At 42.6% G+C, this 22,156-nt stretch overlaps 1 protein-coding gene across 1 annotated transcript in view; it reads right to left on the bottom strand.

Annotated features, from left to right (window-relative positions):
• Window positions 1–11,960: 11,960 nt before the first annotated feature.
• Window positions 11,961–22,156, bottom strand: part of LOC137519015 (carbonic anhydrase 2-like) — a 73,777-nt gene continuing 63,581 nt past the window's right edge. The window contains exons 5-7 of the mRNA XM_068237589.1: window positions 20,675–20,737; window positions 16,247–16,402; window positions 11,961–12,530 (exon numbers count right to left, since the gene is read on the bottom strand). Coding sequence (XP_068093690.1) covers window positions 12,411–12,530; window positions 16,247–16,402; window positions 20,675–20,737 — 339 coding nt within the window. The 3' untranslated portion in view covers window positions 11,961–12,410. The remainder of the gene's footprint in view (window positions 12,531–16,246; window positions 16,403–20,674; window positions 20,738–22,156) is intronic.

Genomic DNA, 22,156 nt, shown 5'->3' with positions numbered 1-22,156 from the left:
TCAAGTTCAGGAGAGTTTCAGTTTAAAGACTTAATGCGATGTACAAAAGCAAATCAATTGTAAGAACAGTTCTCATCAAGACTTCGGTGACACTATATTCCAAATAACTCGTGATGACAATAAGACAGTTCCTTCCATTGAGGATAAAGAGTTCATAAACATCTTGAATAATGAATTCTTCAAGGATGAAACTAACAGTTGGGTAGCTCCTTTACCGTTTCGTTTACCAAGAATTATACTTCCAAATAACAAGAAACAAGTTATTTCTAGGCTAACTTTACTTAAAAAAATTCTGAAGAACAAACCCGATATGAATGATCACTTTATAAAGGCAATCACTAGCGACGATGGAAAGGTTCGCAAGGTGGAAGTGAAGACAGCAAGAAATGGTAGTGTTAAGACTTTGTTTAGACCCATCACGGAGACAGTCTTACTCCTGCCTTCAAATGAAGATGTCTTATCTACTCGATCTAAGGGAACAGCCTGATATGCCTTCGAGTCTACTGAGTTACATCCTTTCTACAGTGATGGAAGATTCTTCAAAGATCTGCATTCAAGAATGAATGTTTATGTTTTATGTTTTCTCTCTTCTCTACAAGTTTTAATTATACTTATAGTTTTCAATGTTAAATTGTATTATATATAGTGGTATCTACCGATACCAAGCGGGGAGTGTGCTGTCACAACAGCCTCCTTTAATGTTATTTAACATTATTTATATTCTTTGTATTAGTATATTCCAGTCCCCCTGCAAGATTTAGTTATTTAGCATTTCCCAACTGTAACTCCCTGCTCAACAGCCTTGTCTAGATGTTTCTGCAACAGTTGAGATCAGTTAGTGAGGAGATCCTGCTGTGCTTGTAGTCGCATCGTATTTTTACCTATGAATATGCTCTAAAAACATCTTTGTATGCTTTCAACGCAAGTAAAGATACTACAGATTATACTTGGAGTCATTATTTCATCGAGTAAACTGCCTGTGGAGGTTTCTAAATCAGTGTGGAGTTATACTGCTATACAGACTGGGTCTTCTGGAGTATGCCTCACACATAAAGCGGGAATTCGAAACAGAACAATGATTGTGGGTCACCATACATACACTAGATACTTGGCAGAGGGCACTGCATCCAGCTGCCTCGGGCCAAGACCCAACTAGAGTGTGTACAAGGCTTTCACAAACATAAGTCCACCATCAAATTAGCCAGGAGAGATGTGGGAATGGGCCATACCATTACACTGGTGACTAGGGATGATCAATGGGATGCAAATCATTTCTCCTTGCATTTAAATTTCATGTAAATTTTGTGCAGCTTGAAATTGGACCAATCACATTTCCTGTCAGTTTTTATTGGTTCAAGCTGCATAGCATTTACATGAATGGCAAATGCAAGGTGAAGTTATTTGCATCTCATTGATCATCCGTACCGGTAACAAGGCATTCAGTCAAAACGGTTATAGTGTAAAGTTGCTGGGTTTGTACACAATTCCCTCAGGGTGTGAATGCAGATCTCTCCTTCACTGGTTTTATGGCCTAAATACTTTCTTATGTCTCTTTCTGCTTTGGTGCTGTTGCTCTTTATTGTAGACTTGTAAAAAGGCCCGTCCATTAAAAAACGGGCGCTAGGTCACAGCCGCTACCCCCCGCAATGCGCGTCCCGCTTGCTCGTTCCCCGCCACTGTCTGAAGTACAGGGTTAGGAAGGGAGGTATGGATGATTTGAAATAACAGTTACACACTCTTTTTTCCACAAAACTTAAATTTTATTTTTTCAATGTGTAGCTTGGATGTTGCCATTAGACAAATTGAAGAAAATCAAAAGAAAACATTTTTTAAAAACATTAAGTACGAAAAATAACATCTGTTAAATGGCGTCCATTTTTGTCCATACACTCCTGTAGACGTGTTGAAAAGTTGTCCATACTCCTCTGAAGCATTTCACGTAGAACTGCTCGAATTTCTCATTTTTTTGTTTCACTCAGGGCTTCAAGTGTACGTGGTTTGTCTATGTATACTCGTGCTTTGAGGTAGCCCCATAAAAAATAGTCACAAGGTGACAGGTGAAATGATTCCGAAAATATCTCTGTGTTTAAATGACAGAACGGCCCGTTTCAATAAAGGTTCTATACACGAACACACCGTTTCAATAAAGGTGCTATCGACCACGTCTCCATTGTTACTGAAATGGCGGCTCTTGATGGAAAGATATCTCCACTCTTTATCCACCAAGGTTAACCCAGCCTAGTGTTGTGCCCCGTTCAAATCATCCATACCTCCCTGCCTAACCCTTTATATGCACACAGGGAGCTGCTTGCTTGGTAGTTGGAAAAAGCTGTTATTTCCCACAATGCAATGAGAACCTCTGTGAACCACAGACAGCAAACTGTCAGATCCGGCCCTGTGTCCTAACTGCCCTGGCTGCGCACATGCTCAGTACAAAAAAAGCCAGGGACACACAACCATTCAGTTGATGACACAGGGACACTTGCATTTTATTGTATAGGTATAGGATATGCTATAGTGAGTCAGCATACTGTCTCTTCTGTAACGTGTAACATTCTTTTTGTACACCCATTTCACCCTTGCAGTTTTTTAAGTGGAAACACTTATATAACTGTTTTTTTTGTATAAATCTAGCTTCTTCAGGCCGGTTTTACAATAGGTTTTTCTGTTGCGGTGAAAGGCCATGCTCCTGCTGCATCCCGTCGAAACACAAAAACTACAATCTTATGACCTTGCAGCCAAGTGCGCCAACAGGGTTATAGGCATAGCTTATCTCAGTCAGCATAGGAGTGCTTTATAAAAAATTAAAATAGGTAATGAAAGCTGCCCAAAAAAAACAGCAAAGTAAAAATATTTCAACAAACACATACTATACTAACGGTTTTAATATTCAGAATCACGACTACTGCTAAAAGCTTAAAGACTATTACATTAGTTTGTAGAAATGCAATTATAAAAACATATTTAACATTTTTGTTCAATACCTGGGAGACTTTTTAATTCATTAAGTTTTGTTACTGAGAAATTTCACAGCAACAACAAAGGCAGGTTCAAACATACTGAACAACAACGTTATTACCTCATTAGCTTAGTTAGCTTATAATCACAGTTACCTCCCGAAGGTGATTAAATTCAAAACACATCTCTCTCTCAATTTCCACTGAAAAAGGCAACAAAATTGTAACCAATTAAAAAACAAACTTCTTTTAAAATAAGAGATGTTGTCCTACAAGATAATTTGTAGTTCAGCATGTACATGTGTTCAGTGTTTTGGTGCAGACAGGTGACTTCTGCTAACTACTTTCTAGAGATCCACTCCTAATTTAGACTTCTAAAGATCTTTTAATGGGGCAGAGAGAGGGCACAAAAGCTATTTAATACTGATTGTTATATATATATATATATATATATATATATATATATATATATATATATATATATATATATATATATATATATACACCAAGGGATGAGCAGCACAAACCAGATTATATGCAATACTATGCAAAGCATGCACGCAGCCTGGAGATCCCAAGTCTCCATAATTAATATATAAATACAGAGGGGCTGCAGCATGCACCAGGAAAGCAGTGACAGGGGCTCTTGGTTACGCTTTAACGCATTTAAGCTCACCAACTGCGCCAAAGTGTCCCCAATCTGGTGAGTCCTACTCCAACCAGGCAAAAATGCTAGATATTTTATTTATGAACTCCAAATATGCAACGCCTTTTTCCGGTTTAGCCCCGTCTACACTATGAGACATTGCAGCGATCCGGCGGCTCGATTAGCCACCGGATCGCCTCTTCCGCGTGCCCGCCGCGTCCCCGCTCGCCGCGCGTGCACCGCATTCGATTCCCCGCTCGTCCCCGCCGGCGCCGCTTACCTTCCGCTCGATTCCCTGCCATTGTCCCCTCGCGGGGAGCGAGCAGGGAATTGGCGGTGCGGAGATCCGTCCTGTCGGATCTTATCAATCGAGCCGCATCAGCGGCTCGATTGATAAGGAGCATCGCGGCCGCATCTACTCGTGTAGATGCGGCTTAAGATCCCGCTTCATCAGACAATAACAACAGAGGTGCCTGGGTCTTCTACTGACCACATATGCTATTGCTCCATTGTTATTGCCTGGTGAGGCAGGATCCGGCCTGCGAGACACGTTGCATATTTGGAGTTCATAAATAGAATATGTTCACTTTCTTTGCTGCAGTGTGTCTACTTGGAGGAGGTAAGTCCACCACTACCTCCTCTATTTACCAAGAATTTGGTTTTTAAGCTCATCTAGCTTCCTTTTATCCTTTTGGCGCCTCTGTTCTCCTGCATATTATTCCAAAATGTAGCTGGCTTGTCCAAATGTGCTTCAGCATACCTCAAGTGGCTGTGTTTGTGCTGTGGGCGAAGAAAGGGCTTCCTCTGCCCACAGCATCTCCTCGTGTAAAGTGTGCCTAATGGTTGAACCAGGCATGGGCAAACTTGGCCCTCCAGCTGGTAATGAACTACAAGTCCCACAATGCTTTGCAGGAGTCTTACAGCCACAGTCATGACTCATAAAGCCAAATGCATTGTGGGACTTGTAGTTCCTAAAGAGCTGGAGGGCCAGGTTTGCCTATGCCTGGGTTAAAGAGAATCTGTATTGTTAAAATCGCACAAAGGTAAACATACCAGTGCGTTAGGGGACATCTCCTATTACCCTCTGACACAATTTCGCCGCTCCTCGCCGCATTAAAAGTGGTTAAAAACAGTTTTAAAAAGTTTGTTTATAAACAAACAAAATGGCCACCAAAACAGGAAGTAGGTTGATGTACAGTATGTCCACACATAGAAAATACATCCATACACAAGCAGGCTGTATACAGCCTTCCTTTTGAATCTCAAGAGATCATTTGTGTGTTTCTTTCCCCCTGTTCTCATGCACTGAAGTTTCAGGCTGCTTGTTTCTTCATTGCAAACAGCTTTGCCCTTGTCTGTAATTCTTCAGTATGTGAAAGCCCAGCCAGCTCAGAGGATGATTTATCCAGCTTGTAAAAGATAAGAGAGAAGAGAGAAGCTGCTCTAATCCTAAATAACACACAGGCAGTGTGCATAGAGGGGCCTGGAAGGGGGAATTCATAGCAGAACCACAACACTGAAGAACTTGGCAGCCTTCCAGACACAGGCCGACAAGTCTGACAGGATAAAAATACATTGGTTTATTACAGAGACAGTGATAGTATAAAGTGCTGCAGTAAGCCAGAACACATTAGAATAGCTTTTTGAACTTGTAGGATGATAAAAAACAGGATGCAATTTTTGTTACGGAGTCTCTTTAAATGATGCACAGTGACTCCATCTGCAGCAAGATGATGTTGTAGGTCTTTAGTGCTGGTCTGTGGGTTGACTCTGACTGTTCTCACCATTCGTCGCTTCTGTTTATACGAGATTTTTCTTGGTCTGCCACTTCGAGCCTTAACTTGAACTGAGCCTGTGGTCTTCCATTTCCTCAATATGTTCCTAACTGTGGAAACAGACAGCTTTCTGTATCCTTCCCCTAAACCATGATGGTGAACAATCTTTGTCTTCGGGTCATTTCAGAGTTGTTTTGAGACCCCCATGTTGCCACTTTCCAGAGAAATGTAAAAGAGGAGGGAAACTTACAATTGACCCCCTTAAATACTCTTTCCTATAATTGGATTCATCCGTGTATGTAGGTCAGGGGTCACTGAGCTTACCAAGCCAATTTGAGTTCCAATAATTAGTTCTAAAGGTTTTGGAATCAATAAAATGACAAAAGTGCCCAAATGTATGCACCTGCCTAATTTTATTTAAACAATTATTGCTCACTTTCTGTAAATGCAATAAACTTAATTTCACTTCTCCTATATGATATATTTAACTGACATTTTTTATCGTAACAACCAACGATTTATACAGGAAAATCATGACAATTAACAACGTTGCCCAAACTTTCGCATTCCACTGTATCATTATTTTATACAACTCTTACAGTTCTCCTGTGCATATGAAGTGGAGGCCCCCAGAACTGCACTAGCCATGGCACTGCAGACTACAGGGGTGGAATCCAAGAGAAATGTAGGCAGTGTATGTGGAAATGTGGTGCCGATGTTCTTATGCCTGGTGGACCAATTGTTTTAGGGATTTTGTAGGGCCGCTGAATTTTAATTGAGTTCTTATATCACATTAAATCTAAACTTACTTTTCCCTAACCCTAATCTTCTACCATGCCTTCCATAACACTAACTAAAATGTTTGTTGCAGATACCCCTTTTGTGACTAACCTTAACCTCTGCTCTGCATGACATCTAGCCATAACTGACTTCCTCTATGTCTGAAGCTACATTCACAGTGGATCACCAAAAATAGAAAAGCAAAGACTGGCACTAGAAGCTTGCCCGCTGTTCTGGGATCTCATACCTCCAGTAACATGCACTCATGAAGCAACACCAAAGACTTTCTGCATAGCAAGAGAAGGTTGAGGCACAGTTGTGCCAGCTGTGCTCCAACCTTCTCTTGATAAGCAAAAAAATATATTCACAGTGGCCATTGGAAGCAGGAAATTTGGGCGCATGAGGCAGGTGGACAAAAAGGGTGCCGCCATTCACTCCCATAATAAATATCGTTTAATTGGCGCCCAACAGGAAAAAAAGGCGCCGGAGAAAAATAACGTTTTAAAAGCGGCACCCGGAGACTTTTAATGTTTTATAACTGCTTCTCATGATTACACATTATTTAATGATTTATAATTTTTTAAACATTATTTTTAAACGAAAAACAGTATAATATTTTTTAAATTATTTTTAAACGAAAAATTGTAAATTTTTTCTTTTTTTAAAACATTATTTTTAAACGAAAAACCGCACAATATTTTTTAAAACGTTATTAATGCTTATCACAGGGGGTCTTAGGTTTAGGCACCACCAGGGGGGTCTTAGGTTTAGGCACCACCAGGAGGGTCTTAGGTTTAGGCACCACCAGGGGGGTCTTAGGTTTAGGCACCACCAGGGGGGTCTAGGGGTTAGGGATAGGTACAGGGAGGGTTCTGTGTGAGAGTAGGGTTAGGTATAGCTTTAGTAACATTCTTATAAATGTTTTATAAAACGTTATTATAAATTTCACTTTTTAAACAGGGAAGATTAACGTTTTTACAATTGCCGATTTCATACACATTATTTAATGATTTATAACTTTATAAAACATTATTTTTTTTAAACGAAATATAGCACATTTTTTTTTAAACGTTATTCATGCTTATCGGTTAAAACCGTGCGCCCTTTTTTCCCGGCGCCCTTTTTTAACGTACGCGTGGCCATTGCGTTCCTTGTGACAGCATGGATACAACGGATAGGACTTCAGTGCTGCCCATTATGTTTACGTTGTGTTGGGTACATTGAAGCCCGCAGTCAATGAAAAGTATTCTTCATCTCCCTGTAAACCCGCATTAACCTCCCTGGCATTCAATTTCCCCAGGATTTCTGTGCAAAAAGTGATAAAATACATTTTTAAAACTTTTTTTTTCCTGTAACGTGCCAAAATGTGTCAAGCAAGGGTCTAGTATACAGTTCAGGAGAGTATTGATGTGTATGCACGTTTATACTGTTCACGGCATGTTTTGTTTGGACTAAGAATCTGTCAGTACCGCTAGGGAGGTTAATTGGTAACTTATTACATGCAGTGCGCTACAACGCTGGAACCCATTATACTGTGTCGCTTCCGGTGCACTGTGCACATCGCATAGTTGGTGCATTGCAGTGCGGTAAGCTGTGTTACGAAGTACCAGTTACACCGCACCACCACGTCCCACTGCGAATGTGGCCCAACTTCCTTCAACGGATGCCTAATCCATATCTCTGTCACTAACATAGCCAAGGAAGAAACCAAAATCCTCTCCCTTAGACCCCCTTGTTTGTGAAGCAGAAATTAATTTCAGGCAGGAAACACACTTGGTGTGCAGAAAAAGTATGCAGAAAAACTGAAAGTCAAGTGTGTTCCCTGCCTTATACTTACAGTATCTGTAAGCTCCAACACTGCTTACAACATCTGCCAGCATCCAAACCACTTGTTGCTAAAAGCACCTGCTTGGTGAGGTGGGGCTTACTGACTTGAGGACTCAAGCATGTTAGTGAAATATTTCTCGATTTGAGCAGGTAATGCTCTGCCTCTGTAATTGGCTCAATTTGCTGTTTTCTATGTTTGGGTTTGTAACGATTGGTGTCAGCAAGAACAGATTTTCTGATTATTGGTGATCTGCAGTATCACCAATAATATAGATGTTATACCTGATTATGTGGTGATCTGCAGAATCACCAATAATACAAGTATAGCAGGACACAGGACACTCAGGTGTAAGATAGTGTTTGGTGCAACAGTAAATATTGATAGAGATACCCACTATCCCAGAGGAGCTGGTAGAGGGAGGTATCTCTATAGAACACTGGAATCAGTACCCCAGCAGGCTGGAGACACCGAGCAATAGTGATAGTTTCACCCGAGGAGCGGATGATACACAGTGAGACAATGTAGAGTGATCACTCGAAGAGCGAGTGATTCAGACTGTACTGCAGCACGTGATTCCCTGAGGCGCAGGAGATCCTGACAGTGCTGTATCAGCTAGTCACCTGAGGAGCAGGTGATTAAGACTGTACTGCAGCTATCAACCTGAGGAGCAGGTGATTAAGATTGTACTGCAGCTATCAACCTGAGGAGCAGATGATTAAGACTGTACTGCAGCTATCAACCTGAGGAGCAGGTGATTAAGACTGTACTGCAGCTATCTACCCGAGGAGAAGGTGATTCAGACTATACTGCAGCTATCTACCTGAGGAGCAGGTGATTCAGACTATACTGCAGCTATCTTCCTGAAAAGCAGGTGATTCAGACTATACTGCAGCTATCTACCTGAGGAGCAGGTGATAACTAAACTGAGAGTCCCTCACCAGGACTAAGCTCCCTGGTGAGGGCAGAAGAGTCAGACAAGCAGGTTTAGCAACACACAGACAGATAAGGTACAGAGACAGGAAGCGAAATCAGTGTAGTAGTAGTTCAGGCAGAGTCGGCAACTTATATCAGATAGGCAAAGGTACCGAATCAGAGAGCAGAAGAATAGTCAAACTAGCAGAAGGTCATAACAAATAATACAATTCAATTAGTACTTTAAGCTATCAACAGAATCTGGCTACGTGTGGATTCCCAGCTCCAGCTGGTTCTAGCACACTTTGGGATCTGACTAGGTCTGAGTGCTAACATGTAGCATATGCAACAGCAGACGCGGAACAACTGACAGTCAGGTCCTATATATACTAAGAGCGCTCTATAGCGCCGCCCCAGTCACTCAGCCAATCCAGAGCATAGCTGGAGTCAGCTGACCGAGTGATCAGCTGACTCACCTTCTAGATGCATAAAGGTCCTTTCGCTCGGCGCGCGCGCGTAGCCCTTAGTCTACGAGCGATAGAAGGACGAGGCAAAACACCAGCATGTAACTGTGCAGCGGAAACCGCCGGCTGCGACACGGAGATAACCGCCATGCCGCTTGCTGTTGCGGCGGTATCTCCGCTATCCATTACAGGGTTCAGCCAGAAGGTCAAAAGATGATGGTACAGATATTAGTACATCAGATCAGGTTATTTCATCTAATGTCAGATCAGGGAGCGATGCTGGAGGTGCCTGAGAGAGGAGTCTTCTACCGGGTGAGTACATTGTTTTTACTTGTAGGTATAGGTGACACCATGGTTATTAGGGCATTATCTAGGGGATAACAGAACACAAGGAGAACTCTGCCTCATATGTTTTTATGTAAATTTTTGTGATAACGATGCGGCATTATGTTTATTTTGTGGGGAACACAGCTGCATTATGGGTATTTTGTAGGAACGCTGTCACATTATGTGTATTTTGTGTGAAACACTGCAGCATTATGTGTATTTTGTGTGAAACACTGCTGCATTACATGTATTTTGTGGACAACACTGCTGCATTATGTGTATTTTGTGGTAACACTGCCGTATTATGTGTATTTGTGGTAACAATTCTGCATTATGTGCATTTTGTGGGAAACGCTGCTGTATTATGTGTATTTTGTGGGAACACTGCCGGATTTTGTGTATTTTGTGGGAAAACACTACCACAATATGTGTATTTTAGGGAAAACACTACTGCATTATGTGCATTTTGTGTGAAATGCTGCTGCATTATGTGCATTTTGTGAGAAAACGTTGCCGCATTATGTGTATGTGTGTCTCTCTCAAGAGGGGAGAGCTTGCAGCTTGACAAAGAAGTTGCTCTTGGAAACAGCGGGCTGTAGCTGACACCAAGATATTCTCTCACATGTAATTTCCTGTGCCTCTTAATGTAATAAAAGACCCATATATAGCACTGACATCTTCTGCAGCACTCTACAGAGTACAAAGTCATGTTACTGATTGCCTTCAGAGGACCTCACAATCTAATACCTACCACCATTTTGAACACTTCCTACTTTCCTACTTACTTTTTAGGAGAGGAAACATGGGCCCACTGACTTTTGGTTGCACTTTTACCAATACATTTTCATTGGCCACACCCACTGCCTGTTGTTGCCATGCCCACTTTCACCCAATGTCCTTTCAGTGGGGAATAAGAGGTCTAAGCTGCCTAGGGCAGCACAAACCCTTATACAGCCATGCACTTGACTGCCAGTATTTAAACAGTATTACCAGTATTCATTTAAGGGTTTTAAGAAAAACACTTTTATATAGCATTACAGGTCTTAACTACACAGAGTTCATCATAGTCAGTGTAAAGTGTTTCTTAATAGGTCAACCACATGACTGTCCTCTAAAGCAGAGTTCCCCAAAGCTGTCCTCAAGGCCCACCGACAGTACATGTTTTGCAGAAAACCACAGACATGCACAGGTGAGGTAATTAATGCCTCAGCAAAACATGCACTGTTGATGGGCCTTGAGGACAAAGTTGGGGTACACTGCTCTAAGGTACTGTTGCCAGCCTGTTTTTCCTCACACCTGAGTTTGCTGCCAGGCTGGCTTAAAAACAACAAACACAAAAACCCCTTCAAAAAGAACAAAAACAAACTAAACACGAGTTTGCAGTTTGCAGTAATAGCTTTTATTATGGTATACAAAATAGATTTTATAGCTTATAGTTTCTTCAATTTCATTCAGGAAATTTAGGACTGTGCAAAACAAGCATCAATAAGACTCTCTTTGTCATTCATTCCCTCATCATGTCTACATTTAAAATATTCATAGTCTATAAAAAAATATTTTGTTCTCTTCAACAAAGAAAATAAAATCTGAAAATTCACTTAGGTTCACATTATAAAATACACAGCAGTGTATGGTCGTATCTCCTTCAAGTTTTTTTTTAGACATAATTCTAGAGAGGTCTATATGGGGGAAGCTGCTCCCCTCTCCCATAGGGGCTGCTTCACAAGATGAATGGTATGAATGATCCCTCCTTATCTGCTTATCTCATGAAGTCTCTCTCCTTTATAGCTGAAAGATAAGTAAGGTGTAACTTAAAGGACCACTATGATAAATATTGTAAAATTTAAAATACATGTAAACATATACAAATAAGAAGTATGTTTCTTCCAGAGTAAAATGGGCCATCAATTACTTTTCTCCTGTGTTTCTGTCACTTACTGTAGGTAGTAGAAATCTGATCAACTCATGGGGGATTCTCAGTGTTTTCTTTATTTTCAAAAGCACTTAGTGAAAGGCAGTTTCTCCGTCCAACTGCCAAAGAAATGTGCAGCGAACAGGGAGGCTGGCCAGCACCTTTGCATACATCTTTTTCAGGGAGTGTGTTTATAAAGAAAAAATGCTATACTGAAAATTCCCCATGAAGACATGGACTAGTCCAAAACCTGTCAGTTCCGTCAGATTTCTGCTACCTACAGTAAGTGACAGCAACAGAGGAGAAAAGTAATTTATGGCTCATTTTACTCTGGAAGAAACATACTTCTTATTTGTATCTGTTTACATGCATTTTACATTTTACAATGTTTTGTGATAGTGGTCCTGTAACTGTGCCAGAATGAGGACTTGTGCTGGAATGAGGCACAGTATGAGGCTCGGTTGCCGTGCTACTCTGCACCCAAGGCCTCCTAAGTGCCCACCCCCAGGGCAATTGTTAAACCCCTGCGTGAGATGTTTTGTGAATCAGCCCCCATAGTGTAAGTGCAGCAGTATGTGGAAGAGGTTCAGCAGAAGCACGGCCCTATTCAGCTGTAAGCAATGTCTTACATTAGACATGATTTTCCTATGTCACTCGACTTTCACATTTCATTAATCAGATCCTAATACTCGCCCAGGGATTAGAGGCTCAGCATAGAGACAGAAAAGGCTTCCAGTTTTGCACTCAGCGGAAGATAATTAAGCATTAGCGAGTGGATTGTGGGCAGCAGAGATGGGGCGGTTCTCCTTCTAGTGGAATGAAGCTCGGATCTCACGACCCTTCAGTGGCTGAGGTGGGCGGAAGTTGTCAACCATGTGGCAGGGGCTTTCATGCTCGTCACTGAAGAAAAGGCTTCGCAGAGCTGACAGCTAGACGGCAAGAGAGGAAGAAGGAGATTACAAATGAGATGGCATATACAGTATGAACCAAATATGAATCAGGCCTAATACAGTTAGCATCACTGATATAAATAACAGCATAAAAGCAAACCTGAAGTGAAAATAAACGTATGATATAATAAACTGTATGTGTTGTACAGCTAAGAAATAGGACATTACAGTAGAATCTTGTTATAGTAAACTCTGATAAAGTAAACCTCTGGCTATAGTAAACTCAGTCTTCAAGTGCCAGCAAATGCGTCTGTATAAATATACAATGGATGACCAAGTCTGATATAGTAAACTTCTGATATAGTAAACTACTTTTCCTGGTCTCTTGGAGTTTACTATAAAGAGATTCTACTGTAGTAGCAAAGAAAAGAGTCTCATATTGTTTTCCAGTACAAGAAGAGTTAAGAAACTTCAGTTGTTATCTATGCAAAGGAGCTTCTCTGAGCTCTTCCACCAAACGTGGGTTGAATACAGTCCTGTCTTCTGAAGCACTTGTACAACCAAGAAACAGTGAGCGACAGCTTGAGATAATGTTTTACTGCTGGAGAGTTCAAATGGTCATGAACTCTGCTGTGTTTTATAGTTTAAAATACAGAGTGTGGTTTCTAAACTGCAAATATAACTGAATGATGCAATGTTATAAAAAAAAGCTATATAACCGAAAATAGAAATATGAGACTCTTTTCTTTGCTACTAATGTTCTATTTATTATCCGTACTACAGATACAATTCATTATATAATTTGTTTTTCGCTTTAGATTTGCTTTCAAGCATTAGCGTACATATATTTAGAGCACATACACATGACATTTTCCAAGGTTTAAACTACATCAGATTCCCCACTGGGTTCCTACAGATTCAGTTATTGAATTGGCACTGTCCTTGTTAAGCAGAGTACTGGCAAAGCGATTACCAATACTCTACTATTTCACGTTTGAGACATAAGGTAATTTCTGTCTACACTGTGAAGCATCTGATCTTCCATTGACAACAAATCACCTTACAGACACCTAATCCTCCCAAACCATAATCTCCACCGAACACCTATTCATTATCTACCCCCAGCATTCTACACCTAACCAACCTCTCCTCTCCAAAGTCATCCTTTTCCTGATGACTAACCTTAAAGAGATACTTAAGCCAGGAATAAAAAAACAGTTTTACTTGCCTGGGGCTTCTATCAGCCCCCTCCAGCCGTCCCGTGCCCTCACAGTAACTCCCGAATCCTCTGGTCCCCCACAGCCAGCTAGTTTTGCTTTCGCCGACAGGCCCTGACAGGGAGTCAGTGGGCTTTCTTCGCCCGCGCAGGCCTGGCTACGCGTATCCTTCTTCACCCTTGCATCCTAAATGGCGTCCTGCACAGGCACAGGACGCTATTGCGGACGAGAACGCAAAGAAAAATACCCATGGCCAGGCCTGTCAGCGAAAATGAAATTAGCTGGCGGTGGGGGACCAGAGGCTCCGTGAGTGACTGTGAGGGCAAGGGACGGCTGGAGGTACCTGGTAGAAGCCCAAGGTGATCAATACTGATTTTTCTTTTTATTCCTGGCTTAAGTGTCCCTTTAACCAACTAACCCTAACAAGTAAAACTAACCAACATTCTGATGCCTGCTAATAACTTTGTTGTTGGGTCCACAAACCAATCCCAGTAAACCAATAAGTTCAGGGCCATCCAAATTTCTCAGCAGTTGGCGCCAAATGCTACAGTTTTTTTCCCCACAATCTGCACAATTTAAAAGAACCTATGTTTGCAAAAATAAATAATGCTCAAGTGCTTTTTTTCAGATCCCAATGGGCCTTACTTTGTTGTTGTTCTGTTTTGCCCAGCTACATTAAACCTACCATTTACAATTATAGACTGGTCATTCTTATAGACTTGGTCAGAGGGCAAATGAGAAAAATCAGAAGGGGATCAAATACCGTATATACTCGCATACAAGCCGAATTTTTGACCCCCAAAAAGGGGGCCAAAAGTTGGGGGGTCGGCTTGTATGCGAGTCATGTTGGTCCGTGGGTCCCCCCCCTCTGCTGGTCCGCGGGTCCCCCGCTCCCCCCATGGCCGCCGCCGCTACTATTACCTGGCCGCATCTTCAATTCCCCTCTCCGTGCTTGTAAACATTCACAGCAGCACGCCCGGCGCTGCTACTGTGACGAGCGGCAAGCCAGGAAAGAGTGGTTCCCATAGTAACAGGAAGCTGCGCTCTTTCCTGCCTCCTGCCTCGTCACAGTAGCAGCGCAGGGCGCGCTGCTGTGAATGTTTACAAGCACGGAGAGGGGAATTGAAGATGCGGCCAGGTAATAGCAGCGGTGGTGGGGGTGGGGGCGACTATACTACCTACACTGGGCACTTTACTAGCTATACTGAGCGCTATACTGAGCACTATACTAGCTAAACTGGGGCACTTTACTAGCTAGACTGAGCACTATACTAGCTATACTGAGCACTATACTAGCTAAACTGGGGCACTTTACTAGCTATACTGAGCACTATACTAGCTATACTGAGCACTATACTAGCTAAACTGGGGCACTTTACTAGCTATACTGAGCACTATACTAGCTATACTGAGCACTATACTAGCTAAACTGGGGCACTATACTAGCTATACTGAGCACTATACTAGCTATACTGAGCACTATACTAGCTAAACTGGGGCATTTTACTAGCTATACTGGGGCACTATACTAGCTATACTGGGCACTATACTAGCTATACTGGGGCGCTATACTACCCATACTGGGGCACTATACTAGCTATACTGAGAACTATACTAGCTATACTGAGCACAATACTAGCTATACTGAGCACTATACTAGCTAAACTGGGGCACTTTACTAGCTATACTGAGCACTATACTAGCTATACTGGGCACTATACTAGCTATACTGGGGCACTACCTACCCAGTCTGGGCCCTTTACTAGCTATACTGGGACACACTAGGGGAATTAGGCGGCCGCATTTCCTACCCCCGGCTTATATGGGGGTCAATCATTTTTCCCTGGTTTTTCAGGTAAAAGTTGGGGGGTCAGCTTATATGCGGGTCGGCTTATATGCGAGTATATACGGTACTTCTTTCCCATACTCAGTGGCTTCACTAGGGGGGTTAGGTAGGTGACACCAAACTCTAGGCTAAGGGGCAGTGGAGAAGGGCTATGTAAATATAGACCAGGCTATTGCCCAACTCCTCTCTCCCCTATCGCAAATGGGTCCCGTATATCCCCTTCCCAACCCCATTCTCACAAAATGCAACAAGTAACGATAACGTTACTACTAAAAAAGTATCTTTGGTTTTGTTTAGCCTGGTGAGGCTGGAGGTTCAAGGAGTAAGAGAGGGGTGACACCATTTCTGCACCGGGTGACACCAACCCTAGTGATGCCTCTGCTCTAACTGTACATTGCATAAAGTACTGTTTAATCAACATATAATTAGCTCCCCTAGATTCTTGTCCACAGAAACTGACAAGTGATAAGTACATTGACTGTCAGCAATTCATATCAACTGGACATAAAGCTTGCCTTGTGTCCAACTACTGCCCTGTTTATGGAATTAAAATCATTACTATATCCAAGTCCACAAGAATCTAGCCCTATGACTGGTAAGAAGTCGTGTTGTCTCAGTGAAACTCCTCCTTCACTTTTGATTTGTAAAGGTGTACTGATAATATAACACATAGAAATTTATTTCTGGCATACCTGTTCATTGCAGACAGTGATTGGTTGTTTAAGCACATGCCAGACCACACACTCCAGAAGAGGTGGAGTCGTCAGAGATCCACCATAGGCCCAAAAGTCCAGAGACTTTGGAAGCAATCCTGCAGGATCAAAGTTGAGGAAAGGAGCTTCTTTTCCCTGAAATAATAAATGGCATGATGTGCGTCATTAACAGAAACATGCAACACGGTAAATTCATAGGGAAAACAACTGACATTGCTTCCTGGTTTCATGCCATTGTACAGGGTGGGCCATTTATATGGATACACCTTAATAAAATGGAAATGCATGGTGATATTAACTTCCTGTTTGTAGCACATTAGTATATGTGAGGGGGGAAACTTTTCAAGATGGGTGGTGACCATGGCGGCCATTTTGAAGTTGGCTATTTTTAATCCAACTTTTGTTTTTTCAATAGGAAGAGGGTCATGTGACACAAACTTATTGGGAATTTCACAAGAAAAACAATGGTGTGCTTGGTTTTAATGTAACTGTATTTTTTCATTAATTATTTACAAGTTTCTGACCACTTATAAAATGTGTTCAATGTGCTGCCCATTGTGTTGGATTGTCAATGCAACCCGCTTCTTCCACTCTTCACACACTGATAGCAACACCGCAGGAGAAATGCTAGCACAGGTTTCTAGTATCCATAGTTTCAGGTGCTGCACATCTCATATCTTCACAGCATAGACAATTGCTTTCAGATGACTCCAAAGATAAAAGTCTAAGGGGGTCAGATCGGGAGACCTTGGGGGCCATTCAACTGGCCCACGATGACCAATCCACTTTTTAGGAAACGGTTCATCTAGGAATGCTCGCACCTGACCCCCATAAGGTGGTGGTCCACATCTTGCTGGAAAAACTCAGGGAACATGCCAGCTTCAGTGCATAAAGAGGGAAACACATCATCATGTAGCAATTTCGCATATCCAGTGGCCATTGATGAAGAATGGCCCCACTATCTTTGTACCCCATATACCACACCATACCATCAATTTTTGTGTTCCAACAATCTTGGAGGGATCTATCCAATGTGGGTTAGTGTCAGACAAATAGCAGTGGTTTTGTTTGTTAACTTCACCATTCACATAAAAGTTTGCTTCATCACTGAGCAAAATTTTCTGCGTAAACTGAGGGTCCTGTTCCAATTTTTGTTTTGCCCTGCAAATACAGTGCGTCGATCTGGGTCATCCTCGTTGAAATGCTGCAGTAGCTGGAGTTTGTAAGGGTGTGATTTGTGAGTAGCTAATATCCGCCGAAATGATGTTCGACTAATGCTACTCTCCAGTGACATGCGGCAAGTGCTACGCAGTGAGCTCTTGCTGAATGAAGCTAGGACAGCCACTGGTGTTTCTTCATTAGTGATAGATTTCATGTGTCCACATTTTGGCAAATCCAACACTGAACCAGTTTCACGGAACTTAGCATGCAGTTTTCTAATGGTAGCATGGGAGATGGGTGGTCTTATAGGGTGTCTTGCATTGAAATCTGCTGCAATGACCCGGTTACTGCATTCACCAGACATCAACACAATTTCTATCCGCTCCTCACGTGTTAATCTCGGCAACATGTCAATGGCTGTAAACAAAGAGAAACTTGTAAATAACTCATGAAAGATTAAAGTTATGTTAAAACCAAGCACACCATTGTTTTTTGTGTAAAATTCCCAATAAGTTTGATGTGTCACATGACCCTCTTCCTATTAAAAAAACAAAAGTTGGATTGAAAATGGCCCACTTCAAAATGGCCACTATGGTCTCCACCCATCTTGAAAAGTTCCCCCCCTCACATATACTAATGTGCCACAAACAGGAAGTTAATATCATCAACCATTCCCTTTTTATTAAGGTGTATCCATATAAATGGCCCATCCTGTATACTTTCGTCACAAAAATGTAATTATTGCCTGTAAACAATGTATTTCAGGACATCTCTTCCATGTGGCATTTCGGGACAGTGGATGGAAACATCAAAGTAATTACTTTGTGCTCTTAGGCAAATAGTGCATCCAGAACAATATATGGCTAACATAAATCCTTAAAAGAACACTATTGATTAATATGTTTTAACCTGGAATTAAGAGAGTTCTTGAAGTGCTGGTAAATAATGATGTATACATTTAAATTGCTTATCTCTTTTGTTTATTCTATCAAATATCTTTCAATCTTAACCGACGGCAAGTCTAGACATTTCTGACTGCCCAGTGAACCATGAGGGGAGGGGGGAACTCCCTCACACTACATCTGTTAATCCTGTGTGTGAGAAAGCTCTCACTGGCAGCTTTCTGTGTCTCTGAGCTGTCTGCAGAGGAAATGTAACTTGTTATAAAGATTTGTAATTGTGTGTGAAACCTAACACCACAGCTTTTCATACTTTTTTTTTGCTTTCAGAGAAAAATACTTTGAAGCAGACACCCCTTTTGTAAATTATTTGTTCCAATAGAGCTAAATCCTACACACAATGAATTAAAGCTTTTTGCCTCTGATATTTAACATGAAAAGTAGGAAAATGTTTACACAGCTACATAGACAGTATTTTTACATTCTCATTTTAGAACAGTTGGGTATTGATCTTTTAAGTAAACCTGAGATGATCTCAAGGTGAAAAAACTAGATACTTACCTAAGAAGAGGGAAGCCCCACATTTGGATCCTCCAGAGGCTTCCCGTGTCCACCTGGAGACCACTGCAGATGCCCAGGGCCGGAAGATCATACAGTGCTCCTCTTCATGCACAAACCTGACTGCGCTGCACCCGCACAAGTAGGGCTGTACCTGCACAGTAACACAGAGCCGCTTGTGTACAAGTGGCTCTGGCTTACTGTACAGGCGTGGCCAAACTTACATAGGCAGCAGAGCTTGTGCATGTAGAGGAGTGTAGTCTAAATCAAAAATCCAACAAGATCTTGTCAGATATCCTTTGGGGGTGGGTGTGCAGCAACGGTTGGGGCCAGGAGGCCAAGGGAAGCTTCTCCAGGATCCAGAGGCTCCCATCTTCTTAGGTAAGTATCTAGTTTTTTTTTTCCATCATTTTCACCTCAGTACACTTTAAATTAGCCTGCGCAGTGCGGCCGCACTGCTTCACAGATGGGAGTGCGGACACGTGCTCTCTTTGAAAAGGGCTTGTCAAAGAAGTTTTGGGGGTCCCAGTGCTGGATTGGTGGAGACGAGGGGGATGTGGAAAGCCTCTGTAGTATCCAGAGGCTTCCCTCTACTGAGATAAGTACCCATTTTATTCCCTTCAGGTTCCCTTCAAAGAAAACCTGTAACCAGGGCCGGCCCGCTCATGAGGCGGGGTGAAACATTTGCCTTAGGCGGCACATCTGGGAGGGCGGCACCCGCCTGTCCGTGGGTGGGGGGCCGCCCGCCGAGCTGGAGGAGTAGCGGGCAGAAAGGGGGTATTGGGCCTAGCGGTGGGGAGGGGGGTAGGACCCCCCCTCCCTCGCCTGGGTCCCTCGATCTGCGCTCCCTTCCAGCTGTAGATAGTTAAGTACCAGTGTGTAGATTGAGAGGCAACGGGCGGGAATCACTCACCTCTTCCGCGTTCCAGCGAGCGCTCCACTGACGTCACTTCCTGCAACGCCGCCCACTGTATTGTAAGTGGACAGTGTTGCAGGAAGTGACGTCAGTGGAGCGCACTTTGGAACGGGGAAAAGGTGAGTGATCCAAAAGATAAGAAAGAAGGCGGGCACTCTCCACCGGGGGCCTCCTCTGCTTTTACCATCTGCCGCCAATAAATGTTCTTAAGGTAAAACGAGCACCAGTGCCCGCCTTCTTTCTTATCTTTTGGATGAATAGCAATGCTTGGGCAGGCTGCACGGTGTATGTGTACCTATGAAAATTAATGAATACCCGGGACATTTACAGATCATTGTTGTGCCAGTCATTTCTACCTTTTTGTTAAAAGGTGAGTGATCCCCGCCCGTTGCTTCTTAATCTATACGCTGGTACTTAACTATCTACAGCTGGAAGGGAGCGCAGATCGAGGGACCCAGGCGAGGGAGGGGGGGTCCGACCCCCCCTCCCCACCGCTAGGCCCAATACCCTCTTCCTGCCCGCTACCCCTCCAGCTCTGTGGCCCCCGATTTATTTAAATTTTGCCTCAGGCGGCAAAAAGTCTAGGGCCGGCCCTGCCTGTAACTAAAAAAAATTTCCCCTTAGGGGTACTCACTTCGGGCGGGGGAAGCCTCCGGATCCTATCGACCCTGAGGCTTCGACCCTGAGGCTTCCCCCTGCCAAGGTGAGTACCCCCAGGAGAACTTTTTTGTTACAGAGTCACTTTAAGAGCTGTCAATAAACTCTATACTTATATACCCATTCCACTGCCACCAAGTATGTGCTGTGCATATAACAGCATGGGATAAGATTATACAAGTCACCAGTTAGCTCTTTAAAATCACTCAAGGTTACCTTTGTTGGGATTGACTTCAAGGCATAAATCACGGGCTGCAGCTCCGGCCTGGCAGCTCCGGCCTGTGTAAGGAAAGGACAAATTATATAAATAGGCACAATAATAACACAGGATAAATAATTTTGCTCAGCAAAGCATTCATATTTGAGAACATAAAGCAATATGCTAACTTACATGAAATAATGTCGCATTTAACCCGCCCTTTGGACATCTATTAATTAAGTAATGTAATTTATAATCATTTTAGCGAGATACTTGCCTCCAGCAGGGAAGGTACCATGTCTGGGGATAGATACCAACACTGAAAAGAGCTCAGTCACCACTGTCAGGAGGAAGGAAACCCTGACTCTCCAGTGAGGAGGAAATAATACCATCTCACCACAGGCTTACATGGGAGGGTGGGTGACACCATTCTCTTTGTTTGCAGACCCATAACAGAGTGGTGTCACTAGTCATGCTACCCTACCCAGTAATCAATGAATAAAAATCCTGGAAATAAGTCGCTGCTGCATGAAAGACAGATATTGCAGGAATATTTTTATGCACCTTTGTAAATTTTTGATGAAATTATTGTCTGGATTTCAGAATTAATTAACAGCAAGAGAAGTTGCTTACGGTGCATTTATCTGAATGTCTCTAGATGCCTTAAATGGAAACTCCACTTTCATTATAAAATTGCACCCTGTCCATTCCACGTCCACCCGCCACTCCTGCATCGATCACATCCACATCGCTGCTCACCTGTCCCGCCTTCCGCAGCATGCAGCTCTCCATAAGCTGCAGCAGTCCAATTTTCATTGGTCCAACATGAACCAATGAGAATTCTCCCTGTTGCTGAGGATTCCCATTGCTTTTTTGCAGCCCAATGGAGATCCCCCAGCCACCGGGCTGTTTTGAACACTGAGCAGCGGTGATGGGCGGCGGGACAAGTAAGTATGAAGTCACGGCTGCAACGCGGATGCGGGCAAAAGGGCGGCGCAGATGTGACACTGTCCATTCTCATAGGCTTTTATTGGACACATTTTCCCATCCGGTCTGGGAAAAAGTGCCAAGTTGGGACTGTGTTCTGTCTCGCGTTCCACGTGTTTTGTAACAAGTGGAAGCAGATTATATTTTTAACATAGGATCCACTTCCTGCGGTTAAGCGGAGCTTTAAAAACATATTGCACAAATAACTTTTTACAGCAAGTGTGAACCGGCCTTTACCAGTATCTACAGCAAAGAAAAAGCAATTTCACTAGTAAAATTACATGCAGGCTTCCAGGTCTTTCTGTAACTTTTTTTATTTAACTTTTAGCAGATTTTGTAACACTTATAAAACAGGAAGTTTGTTACAGTGTAACGTTTCTTTATTTGCTGAGATAGTAGCAAAAATGTAATTATGATAGAGAGCCCATCTGCAGAAGTGTGACCAGCTGGAAAAAATCCTGCCCTCAGATTTATTAATATGTTGTGAAATAAACAAAAACAAAAACAAAAAA

The sequence above is a fragment of the Hyperolius riggenbachi genome, chromosome 5 (genome assembly GCF_040937935.1).
Source record: "Hyperolius riggenbachi isolate aHypRig1 chromosome 5, aHypRig1.pri, whole genome shotgun sequence".
Classification (NCBI taxonomy): Eukaryota; Metazoa; Chordata; class Amphibia; order Anura; family Hyperoliidae; genus Hyperolius; species Hyperolius riggenbachi.
This window is presented reverse-complemented; position numbering and strand designations above follow the sequence as displayed.